Raw genomic sequence first — 12,850 nt, 5'->3', positions numbered from 1 at the left:
TGACAAAGCATTCAATGTGGGGTGGGGAAGGCGCAAATTTGACTCTGGTTTACTTGTGCGAACCAAAGTTGCTCTTCAGACTGCGCCCATCCTCCTTTAGACGGAAAATCAGGAGGAGTGCATTTATGAGTTTGTGATATAACAACAGTCTTATTCTTTTATATTTAAGAATATATTGTCCCCATTTGCAGAGACAAACTTTGGAATGGGGGGGGCATAGATATTTCAGTAACGAACTTCCTTTTAACAGCTTACCTCGCAATGGCTAGAAGAAGAAAGTTCCCTCTGCACATGGTCATGAGACCCATCACTGTTCTGTTCATACAGGCTGGAGGGTGGTGCTTCCTTTTCTTTCTGAAAAATAAAGTATGAGCGTAGAGAGTGTCTGAATTTTTACTGGGTTCACAAGTTAAATGCTCCCTGAATTTGTATCAGTTGCAGCAAAGGCGCTCCGTTTCAAGTCAGTATTTAACAGAGCAATCCTAGCCATGTCCACTTTGAAGTTAAGTCCTACTGAAGTCTTAGCCCCAGCTAAGTCGGCAGCCTTAGAGACGACAAAGTAATCCCCGGAGTTCTTAATGTCAAAGTAATACATTTCCACTTGAGCTAAGTACTACAATTTGGTTTACTAATATGGTGAAAAGCACTATTTGGTAAAGCTAGCGTATTTGTAATCTGCTGAAAATAAACACACACACACACACACACTTACAGGATATTATTCAAAACTGAATTCTTTAAGGTCTTCCAAGTTTAGAGATGCAAAAGCCATGTTGCAAATGAGGCATTTGCAAAATATTCTAACGCACAATTATTCAAAGCAGAATTTATTTCTATTACAGTGGTACCTTGGTTTACGAATTTAATCCGTTCTGGAAGTCCGTTCTTAAACCAAAGCGTTCTTAAACTAAGGCGTGCTTTCCCATAGCAGCGGGGGACTCAATTTACAAATGGAACACACAGGAAGTGGAACATGTTCTGCTTCCAAGGCAAAGTTCACAAACCAAAACACCTACTACCAGGTTTGCAGCATTCTTAATCCAAGTTGTTCACAAACTAAGCTGTTCTTAAACCAAGGTACCACTGTACAATGGTGCCTCGCAAGACGAAAATAATTTGTTCCGCGAGTCTTTTCGTCTTGCGATGTTTTTCGTCTTGCGAAGCACGGTCCGTCACAACTGCGCCTCTTCAAGCGGCTTTTAAAAAAAACGCAAGACGTTTTCGTCTTGCAAAGCAAGCCCATAGGGAAATTCGTCTAGTGAAGCAACGCAAAACCGAAAAACCCTTTCATCTAGCGAGTTTTTCGTCTTGCGAGCCATTTGTCTTGCAGGGCACCACTGTACTATGCTTTTTATTATTGTTTATGCTATTTGGTCACTGGAGAAAAAGCCAAGGCTACCTATCGCATAAGCAGAAAGACATTGCACATCCTAAAAGTTCCTGCACTGAGCAAGGGACTGAACTAAATGGCTCAGAGGTCAAACCCCCCCCCCCCAATTCTAAAATTCTCTGTGGTTTCCTGGGTGCCACGCAATGATCACACCCCTCTTATTAGAATTCCACAGAGCAATTGCCACTCTTCTGATTATTATGCACCTCAATCCTTCCAAGTAAATGGGGTAGTGTGGAGGATCTGAGGAAAAACACACAGATAAAGATTTTATTGTTAACTTATAACCAGATGGAGGGACTCAAGACTTCTTCTGAAGCCTCCAGCTGGGAAGAATGGCAACTGAGCTCAGGTTCAGGTTAAACCAATGACACGCAATACCCAAAAGCAATCCCACCCAGTCTTCTAATACATACATATATCCTGGCTTGCCCCAAGCCATGACAACCACACTTTATTGTGGGCCCTTGTACAAAATATATTACATTTGCGGCAGTGGGGGGCGGGGAGACCTCTCCTAATTTAGTTTGATTACGCTCCAGTATCCAGTGACATGGATGGCGCTGTGGGTTAAACCACAGAGCCTAAGGCTTGCTGATCAGAAGGTCGGCGGTTCGAATCTCCGCGATGGGGTGAGCGCCCGTTGCTCGGTCCCATCTCTTGCCAACCTAGCAGTTCAAAGCACGTCAAAGTGCAAGTAGATAAATAGGTATCACTCTGGCGGGAAGGTAAATGGTGTTTCTGTGCACTGCTCTGGTTCACCAGAAGTGGCTTAGTCATGCTGGCCATATGACCTGGAAGCTCCCTCGGCCAATAAAGCGAGATGAGCACCGCAACCCCAGATCAGTCACGACTGGACCTAATGGTCAGGGGTCTCTTTACTTTTACCTATCCAGTGACATGTTTTCTGGCCAGAGACGATATGGAGTTATGAGGATGCAAATTTGATGTGAAGTACGCTGGTGCAGCTGTTGCACACGATAGCATTAAGTGAGATTCCAAAGCGACAATGGGATTAAAAAATACATAAATCAATTCATGGTAACTGGCGAGGCAAGTTCAGAGCAAGAAACTGCAAGCTCGAAGAGGCGCGCACTATCCGCCTTGCAGCCACCCTAGCTGGAATCTAGACACGCGTATAAAAAAAGTTGCAAAAATGCCTTAAAAAAAAGTTTTGAAAAATGTCTTGAATTTACCGTGGCTCACTACCGCCATCTGGCGTCTCTTTGGTATAATGCGCCTTGACAACGTTTAATTTGCAGCTATATATACCTATTTGAGTCTCCAAGACTGGCACCTCAAGAATTAAACCTTGAACAAGGGGAATATCTCCAGCACCGGGGGTTGAGATGGGGGTCCATTTCTAAAAACCTTTTAGAATCTAAAATTTAGACCCGTGGAAGCGCTTTCCCTCCGCTCCCCGCCCCGAGGGAGGAGGCGCGCTGGCGGGGGCGCTCTGCACGCGCTCAGAGGCACGCTGCTTTCCGGGCGCCGGACGAAGAGGCCGGCCACCGGCGGAGACCGCAGGCGTTGGCAACGCCTTGCAAGGTCACCGATGACAGGCGGCTCTGGGCCTCGACCCGCCTCGTCCCCTCGCAGTGCGGCGTTTCCCCCCTCCTTTCCCCCCGAGCGCCGCCATTACCCCGCTGCCTTCCATGGCCGCCTTTCTTCTTCTGCAGCTCGCCGACGCCGCGCTCTCGGGCGGGACAACGGAGCGGCACTTCCCGCCCTCGCCAGGCAACCCCGCGAGGCGGCGCCGGAACAGCAGAGCGGCAGCAGCGCCGACGCCGACCGGCTCCTCCGGGGAGCCCTCGCTCCGCCTTCGGGGCTGGGCTCCGCTGCGCGCCGGCTGTGGCGCGCGGATTGGCCTCTCCAAAGGCGGGAAGGAGGAGAGGGGAGACCGGGCGCCTCTGGGGGGCAGGCAGTGCATAAACTAAACAAAATAGAGTTTAGGGCCCCGCTCTCTTGGGGGCCCCCCAAAAAAAAATTAAAGGAAAAAACCTGGATGTGCATTTCCAAAATATAAGATAACAAACAAATAAAATAAAACCTACATACAGCAGCAGTGTTTTATGTTGTGTAGGCTCCTATGATGTGAGTAATGGGCTCCGCCTGCTAGCCTGCTCCCTAAAATATCGCTGGTTTGCTCATTTCTATATACAGTGGACACTCGGGTTGTGAATGTGATCCGTGTGGGATGCACGTTTGCAACCCGCAGCGTTCACAACCTGCGTCTGCATGCACGGGTTGTAATTCGGTGCTTCTGCACATGCACAAAGCGCGATTTAGCACTTCTGCACATGCACAAGCGCCGAAACTCAGAAGTAACCTCTTCTGGTACTTCCAGGTTTTGGCAGTCTGCAACCCGAAAAAACACAACCTGAAGTGGCTGTAACCCAAGGTATGACTGTATAGGGTGCCTACATTCTGCATGGACTGGTTGCATGGCAATATGTGCAAATGGCTTGAGATACCTATTAGGTTCATAGCTGTCAACCTTCCCTTTTTTTGCGGGAAATTCTGTTATTCCAGCACCATTTCCTGCTGCTATCCCGGATTGTTATATATCCCATAGACTGTCCCTGGGAGAGGTGAGGCTGCTGATCCCTTATTTTCAAGGCTGCTGATCTCTTATTTTCAAATCTGAAAGTTGACAGCTATGATTAGGTTCATAAATTACCATATAGCATATAATCAACACAAAAAACAGCGAGAATTTGTTGTTGACAAAGGACAGCTGGACATATAAAGGGCCCCATTACCTTCAGTAGTTTAGGGCCTCATCAAACCTCAATCCGGCCCTGCTTACTCCTCAAAATCAAATATCTTTAATACGGTCAATGACCAGAAGCAATTTATAAAATATGACATTAAGAGTAGTATTGTGCTCCTCAAATCTTCATAAAGAGCGCAAGCCGGAATCTGCACATGGGCCACTGACTCAATACTGCCATCTCCACAGGGAGATATTCTAGGGAAATGCAGGTTGCCTTTTGCTAGTGTAGGTGACAGGGTGCTTCTGCTCCCCCCCCCAAAAAAAACAAGTCTCATCCCAAGTATAGGGTTGCCATGTTTCAAAAAGTAAAATCCCTTTTTTAGGAAACCGCCAAAATTGTCCGGCTTTGGGGAGCAAACCCAAATGGTTGAGCTTTGGGACATCCCATTCCGTAATGGATAATTTTTCTATTTATACCCACACATCTTATTGGATTGCCCCAGCCACTCTGGGCAGCTTCCAGCATATATAAAAATATAATGAAACGTTAAACATTTTTTTTAAAAAAACCTTCCCTATACAGGATTGCCTTCAGACAGCTTGGGGGGTCGGATAACTCCATACCCTCCTGACATTTCTCCAGTGAAAATAGGGACATTGGATAAGGAAAAGTGAATCAAATCAGAAACCGGAACGGCATCTCTAAATCAGCGATGTCCCTGGAAAATAGGGACACTTGGAGGGTCTGCAACTCCTAGGGGCTGAGGAGACTTGCCCCCCATAAAATATTTGAGGCCCCCCCGTGTATGGGCATTTGTGTGCATGGGCATAGCCAGGATTTTGAGAAGGTAGAAGATCACACCCTGAAGTTGAGCTTCTTTTGGGAATTCACAGGTAAAAAATACCCCCAAGAAAGAGGACATTACGGAGGCTAGGGGGCAGACCCTCAGTTAATTGAGTACTTTCAATGATGTGTGTGCGCACTGCATCATATAATTAATTATGCGGTGTGGGGCTTACCTGTCGTCCCCCAATATTTTATTGGCACACCTGGGGGCAAGGCTACAAGGAGAGAAAAATTGGGCAGGTGGGAGGTATCAAGAGAAAAAGATGTCCTCCTTCCGGTTCCCCACACTTCACCCTTACAGTGTCGCCTTCATGCACTTGCACAAGATAAGGGACACATGAGGGGGATGGCAGTTGCGGCTATGTACATGTGTGCATATGTCTGTGTGCACACACACTTGTCCTTGGGATCGGTAAGCTATAGCTCAAAATATTCCAAAGCTATTAACTATTCCTGTGCATGATCCCTTAAACATGCCTTACTAAACTGCATCTGCTATTCCAGTATTGCTCTTTATGTATTAATGACATAATTGCTGAATGTTGATTCAACTCATGCTGCACGTTTGCATCTAAAATGATGAAAAACCAGTTAGCTCAGTGGTTCCCCAGGTGTGGTCTGGACACCTGCAGTAGACCCGAGTGTGAACATAAGCTGTGCTGGATCAGACCAAGACGATCCTGTTTCTCACAGTGGCTAGCCAGATGGGAAGCCCATAACCACGGCACAACGGCAGTACCCATCCCCTGTTGTTGCTCCCCAATGAGTGGTATTTTGAGGGTGAAGGCAGAGGTCCTCCAACAGCTTCTTTAATCCCTTTGAAAGCCATTTCTGCTGGTGACCATGATCTGTGGCACTCTTTCATATGATCCAAGGGAACCAGTTTCAAGGAGCCAGATCTTTCTTGGAAGTTTCCGTCAAGAGGCAAGCTGCTTGTCAGTCTCCATTCTGAAACCTAAATTGAGTTGCAGCAGGACACGGAAGGAACAACGAAAGAAACTAAACAGAGAGGATCGGATTCCAGACAACAGAATATTTGGGCAAAGGATCAGTCAAAATTTTGCCTCTGTTGCAAAATGTCTGCCGAGTAGGAAACTAAGTTGGCAAGGACTCAAGAATCACACGGTAAGAGAATTGAATGGTCCACAAACAAACCAAAATATCTGTATTTGGCAAGTCTGAAATCCTATACACATTTACTTGGGATTAGGCCCCATGAACTCAGTGTGACCTTTTTCTTGAATTGGCACGTACAGCATTGCATTTCCAAGCAAGAATGCAGATATAGCAGTGTGATGTCCTAGCAATGCTATGTTAATTTTGGGGCTTAGGAGCACATTTTAGGATTTTTTAAAAAATGCAATGCTGAAAAGGCCTCGTTAAGGCAAATGATGTAGGCATGTCCGGGGATATATTCATTTTGGTCTTAAGTTGCCATCTGTATAAATTTTGTACTGGCAAAATGTTATATACATATATGCAGGTGTTGGTGATCTTTTAAACACTATTCCTACAGGATGCAGATTAACAGCAGGGCAACTAACGTGGATGCTCTTTAGGGTTGCCAAGAGATTTCTATTTCGAGCCTGGATACCCTTGTTCATTATCCAATAGTACTCACCATCCTTGGTACAATTCGAACCTATGTTTTTTAAATATAAATGCCAATTCCATGTATACCTATATGGACATCTGGAGGGCTAATACAGATTTATATTGTAGCACCCTGCTTGTGGTTAACGCTTAGCTGGAATGAAATATTCAACGCAGCAACAGAGAAATTAAAATAATAATTTATTTGTCAGACAAATAAATAAGAGGCACAGTGGTATATGGTTACCAAGCTCTGGCCTGGCCTCCTGCCATTATGGCCAGCACTTATATTCCCTTAATCCAGCCCCCTTTGCTCCTCCTGTGGCTGCCTCTGTTCAATCAGCCTGGTTGGATTTCCTATTGGCTGATTGCTATAACCAATTCTAAAAGATACACCCATATCCTCCTGTCCTTATATGGAACACAAAGAGCTATATATTGTTACATCTATAAATGACAAATAAGTAGTAATATATCTTACATGTGTCTCTTGCCTTCCTTGCCCTCCAAAACAGATGGTTAATAATTTTTATCTTAAACATATGTCAAGGATCTTGAGTTTCACATCAACATTGAAAGATCTCCTTCATTTGAAGGTTTCTAAACAAATGTCTGACAACTATTTGTCAAGAGGGCTCGATTGGCGTCTCTTGTCTGACAAGGGGGGCTAAATACAACTATATGAAATCTAGCATTTCTTAAATCCTTTGCATAATTACATTTAAGACAATATATTTAATACATAACATAGGTAGCCTTTTAAAAGGATAAACTTCCTCAAAGTAAAAAGGAAGGAACAGTTTACAGCCTCAAAATAAAATAGGAGAAAAAGCCTCTTCCCCTTTTCACACTCTCCCCCCTTCTCCAGCCAGCTGCTTTTCCCATGTGCCCTTGGCCTTTTGTCCTGTGGCTCAAGTTTAACGGTTTTATTATGTTTGGTCTCTGCCCTTTTTATCTTCTGTAACATGTAGGGTCAGTGTCCTCACTCAGTCTGTAATTCCAGCTTTTACGACTTTGAGAATTGTTTTCTGCTATAAATCAAGGGGCCCCTTGTCTAGGAGGAACATTACCAAGGTTCTGTGGGCTGCTGGTCTTCTGCCTGGCATGAAACTTTTGAAAATCTTTAAGCTCTCTCTTTAATATACAAGTCCTGATCAAACATTAATAAAATGCAGGCTTATGCCTGATGCCTCAATATGTGTTGATTTTTAGATTTAAGCACAGATGAATGCTGTATTCTCAGATGTGAACTGACATAACAGAAGAGAAGCCTGCTGGATACTGCCCATCTAGTCCAGGATCCTGCTCTGACCAGGGCCAATCAGATGCCGGTGGCAAGCCTGCAAGCTCAACATCAGCACAACAGCATTCTGCTAGTGGTCTCAAATTTCAGCCAAAATTCAGCGTCCCTCTGCCTCTCTGGCACTTCATTTTAAATCATAGCTGTGGCGCCCCCCAGTGGCACCCCAAGGCTTCACACCCGTGTGACCGAACCAGCTATGACCCCCCCCCCCAAATCTGCCTCTTTAACACTGTCCACCTGCAATTCCCAGTTTGCAAACAAATCCTTTCAGATGCAAATCTACTCATGTTTCTTGCCAAACGTTCCTAATTTCTGCAACCTAATTGTGTGGGGGGTTTTTTGGGGGGGGTAGTTTGTTTGCTAAAGCTGCTGTTTAAGTATTTTAAGAAACAAATTCTTTCAAATACTCTGCATTATAATGTGTTGCGGCATTCTTCAGATCCTTATCAAACTCTGTAAAAATAATCTTCATTCAGGTACGATTTAGGAAACAGGAAACTCCAAAGCAGCTCTTTGTCCGTTGTTTTAATTTTGGCAGCCGTGTTCTCTCGAGAGGATTCTCTGCTTCCAGTGCCTAGCAGAAACTTAATTTTTATATATTATCCGTGCACAGTCTGCAATTTGCTGAACACTGGCTGCTCTGATTCCAGAGGCACCGGTTTCCGTAACTGTTGCATAAAGACGGGGTGCCTGCCAATTTAACTCCCAGTGTCACATACTCCCCAAAGCAAATAGCCAGCCACTGGAATTCTTGCCGGCTTCTGCTAAGCAATTTGGTTCCTCCCTAATCTGATCTTATAGAATCATAGAATCATAGAATCATAGAGTTGGAAGAGACCACAAGGGCCATTGAGTCCAACCCCCTGCCAAGCAGGAAACACCATCAGAGCACTCCTGACATATGGTTGTCAAGCCTCTGCTTAAAGACCTCCAAAGTAGGAGACTCCACCACACTCCTTGGCAGCAAATTCCACTGTCGAACAGCTCTTACTGTCAGGAAGTTCTTCCTAATGTTTAGGTGGAATCTTCTTTCTTACTATACAAGTTGTTTGCAGTGAAGCTTCATAAAATAATTATATATTTTAATCTCCTACCTGCCCAAAATTAAGGTTGCAAATGAACACTGTCAAGGAAAGCAACAACAGCACCCTAAACACAGATAAACACACTGTTTATCACTGGCTGAAATAATCATGTAGTATAATATAAACAGTTGGCCGATCGTTATTCATTTGCATATTCAGGAAGGGCTTATGGGTGTTTCTTGCTCTCAATGAATCCATTGCATGCCTTAGGGAGAAAAAAGGTGCAATGATCTAGCACTCAGCAAAATGCCCCTCAGAATAATTGTTTTACAAATAAAAATACTGTTTGATGTGTGTGTTTTTAATCAATGACAGGGAGGATAATAATATAGAATATGCATTGCAGTTCTAAAATATTTCAAAAACATTAATGCTAGAACAGTGTTTCCTTTTACAGCAAGTAGCAAAGAGATTACTCATCTTCTCTTCAGTGTCTGGCTCAAGCCTAGACTTGCCGGATGCCAGGGTTTACCTGGGTTTACTGACAGTTCAGGTTTTGTTCCATGCTGATGAGTTAGCGCAAGCACAGAGCAACCCGGAATTCCTGCAACTGCCGAGTCTCTGGAAAGCAACCACCACGTCTGCACTTTTGCCACTCACAGCACCAAGCAGGTGTGGCAGGGAGACTACTGTTAAGGTCCAGCAATGGTCAATGCATGCTGTGATAGTAGCTCAGGAACCATCAGATCCTAGGTCAGGTCAGCCCTGCCTTCAGAATGACCCATTTGCTGGGCATTAGGGACACGGGTGGCGCTGTGGTCTAAACCACAGAGCCTAGGGCTTGCCGATCGGAAGGTCGGCGATTTGAATCCCTGCGATGGGGTGAGCTCCTGTTGCTCAGTCCCAGCTCCTGCCAACCTAGCAGTTCAAAAGCACATCAAAGTGCAAGTAGATAAATAGGTACCACTCCGGAGGGAAGGTAAACGGCATTTTCGTGCGCTGCTCCAGTTTCGCTAGAAGTGGCTTAGTCATGCTGGCCACATGACCCGGAAAAACTCTCTGCAGACAAAACGCCGGCTCCCTCAGCCAATAAAGCGAGATGAGCACTGCAACCCCAGAGTCATTCATGACTGGACTTAACTGCCAGGGGTCCTTTAACTTTACGTTTACCTGCTGGGCATTGCTGCTCAACCCAACCCTCCCACAGCCTGACATGGGTGTGTGGATTGTAGCTTTTGTGTTTTGTCAAGGTATAGAGATCATAAACTTCCCTAGCTAATCTAGGTTTGAAGACCCAAAGGAATAGCAAACAATGCTAATCATTTACCCAATCTGAAGGTGTTTGACCATAAAATTCTTGCCATCTCCCTGACTGCTGGACCAGTGGAAGCACTGCAAAGTAGACCAGTCACTAGAGCAAATCTGAAAAAGAGACTAGGTTTTTTTTAAAAGTGCATTTGATTATATCGTACAATGGTACCTTGTGTTAAAGACGCTTCAGGTTACAGACTCCGCTAACCCAGAAATAGTACCTTAGGCTAAGAACTTTGCTTCAGGATGAGAACAGAAATCGTGCAGCGACAGCGGGAGGCCCCATTAACGAAAGTAGCGCTTCAGGTTAAGAACAGTTTCAGGTTAAGAACGGACCTCCAGAATGAATTAAGTTCTTAACCAGAGGTACCACTGTATTACCTAATAGCCAGGACCTGGTAGTGTTGGGTTTTCTCAGAAAATGCAGCTCTGCTGTGGCGGACAGTCGATGTGCAGCCTGATTCTGTGCATGGCTACTCAAAAGTTAAGTCCCACACTGAGACTTACTCCCAGGTAAGCGCACACAGGGTTGCACCTGTAGCTTTTCAAGAGGCATCTGCAACAAAAGAAAAAAGGCCAGGTGGGAGGGCCAGATCAGGAAGGCTGTCAACAATTTTGAGAAAAGTGACTTGGGGACGCAAGAAATCTTCTAAACAGTAAGAAATGCCACCATGTCCTGTTCTTCACCAGTCTCCTGCCTTGACTGCTACAGACGCCTTCTTGTCACCAAATTCATTCATTTAATTTTAACTTCCTGCTTGCTGTCATTTGTAGCACAAACACCTTGTTTATTATTTTCAAAGCCCTTCATTGCCTTGCCCCCAGCCTGTAATCTTCAGCCCTCCAACCTACCCCCCCCCCATCTTGGTTCTTTAGAATCATAGAATTGTAGCACTACCAGCACCATAGCATGGTGATAACAATGTTCTTTGCAGCCGATAAATCTCATCGGGAGGTCTGATCTTTAGAATTGTTTTCATATGTGAAATTATTTTAAATATGTGGAAATCATTTTATAGTTGTTTTATTGTAAGGTAAAGGTAAAGGGACCCCTGACCATTAGGTCCAGTCGTTACCGACTCTGGGGTTGCGGCGCTCATCTCGCTTTATTGGCCGAGGGAGCTGGCATACAGCTTCCGGGTCATGTGGCCAGCATGACTAAGCCGCTTCTGGCAAACCACAGCAGCACACGGAAACGCCGTTTACCTTCCCGCTGGAGTGGTACCTATTTATCTACTTGCACTTGACGTGCTTTCGAACTGCTAGGTTGGCAGGAGCAGGGACCAAGCAACAAGGGTTCACCCCATCGTGGGGATTCGAACCGCCGACCTTCTGATCGGCAAGTCCTAGGCTCTGTGGTTTAACCCACAGCGCCACCTGCGTCCCTTGTTTTATTGTAGTGTTTCTTAAATTGCTTTCAGGTGTTTCATATGAAGCAATTTGTAAATGGGCTGCAGTAAATTAACCCCATCACAACTGGCTGAAGCTCTCCTGCACCCACTCTCTCTCACACACAACCTCTCTCCAGGAACACCTCCATCTCTTACTTCAGATCCGCCTTGAAAACCCAACTTTCCAATAAAACCTTTGCCACAGCACTTCAATCGTCAACCCTTACTGGAATCTAACTGAACTTAAACTTCCTCTGCTTCTCTTTACCGCTACCCCAAACTGAATGTTAACTTGCAAATTCCTTGGGGGCAGGAATTTCTGTTGCTACTGTTAGCAGGCCCTGTTTTAGCTGGGGCTGCTACCAAACACACATATGCACGCACACAAAACAACACACAAAAAACAAGGTTACGGCTGAAGAGCCTTGCACAGACTTTTGGGTATGGGTTTCTATGTGTAGCAACATTCCCCCAGGGAAAAGTTGGGGAACCTCTGGAAGAAGCCAGCTCCCATCAGTCCCAGCCATAATGGTCTGGAATTATGGAAGTTGTAGTCTAAACAACAAGGGACATGGGTGGCACTGTGGTCTAAACCACAGAGCCTAGGGCTTGCCGATCAGAAGGTCGGCGCTTCAAATCCCTGCGACGGGGTGAGCTCCCGTTGCTCAGTCCCTGCTCCTGCCAACCTAGCAGTTCGAAAGCACGCCAGTGTAAGTAGATAAATAGGTACAGCTCCAGCGCTGCTCTGGTTCTCCAGAAGCAGCTCAGTCATGCTGGCCACATGACCCAGAAGCTATCCGCCAGCTCCCTCGGCCAGTAAAGCAAGATGAGCACCGCAACCCCAGAGTCGTTCGCTACTGGACCTAATGGTCAGGGGTCCCTTTACCTTTACCTAGTCTTAACAACATCTGGAAGGCTGCCAGCTCTTCAAACCTGCTCTATGGCACACAAGACTCCTGGAGGAGCTAAAACTGCTGCCTGTATGAACCCACACCAAAGGGTCTGCGTACGACTCCTTCTTTTGTAGTGACCCCCCAAAGCCCTGTAATACCACTCTCAGGAATAGCATGTTTCTCCAATACTTTTGAAGTGGCGTCTCAGGGTCTTTAAGGGCATTTGGCTACTTCTGTTATGCTCAGATTTTTAACATAGAATCATAGAACGGTAGAGTTGGAAGGGACCCCAAGAGTCATCTAGTCCAGCCCCCTGCAATGCAGAAATCCACGACAGATGGCCATCCAACCTCTGCTTAAAAACCTCCAAGGAAGGAAAGT

At 45.5% G+C, this 12,850-nt stretch overlaps 1 protein-coding gene across 5 annotated transcripts in view; it reads right to left on the bottom strand.

Moving 5' to 3' along the window:
• The window catches only part of ODF2L (outer dense fiber of sperm tails 2 like), a 45,285-nt gene that overhangs the window by 31,984 nt on the left and 451 nt on the right, over nt 1-12,850 (bottom strand). For 4 of the 5 annotated variants that reach the window (XM_082227853.1, XM_082227855.1, XM_082227854.1 and 1 more), the window contains exons 1-2: nt 3,033-3,246; nt 256-354 (exon numbers count right to left, since the gene is read on the bottom strand). In XM_082227853.1, coding sequence (XP_082083979.1) covers nt 256-354; nt 3,033-3,047 — 114 coding nt within the window. In that variant the 5' untranslated portion in view covers nt 3,048-3,246. Of the gene's footprint in view, nt 1-255; nt 355-3,032; nt 3,247-12,850 lie in introns of those variants that run through there. The other variant, XM_082227857.1, reaches the window with a different exon arrangement.

This window comes from Podarcis vaucheri (genome assembly GCF_965113315.1).
Source record: "Podarcis vaucheri genome assembly, chromosome: 6".
NCBI classification, from domain to species: Eukaryota; Metazoa; Chordata; class Lepidosauria; order Squamata; family Lacertidae; genus Podarcis; species Podarcis vaucheri.
This window is presented reverse-complemented; position numbering and strand designations above follow the sequence as displayed.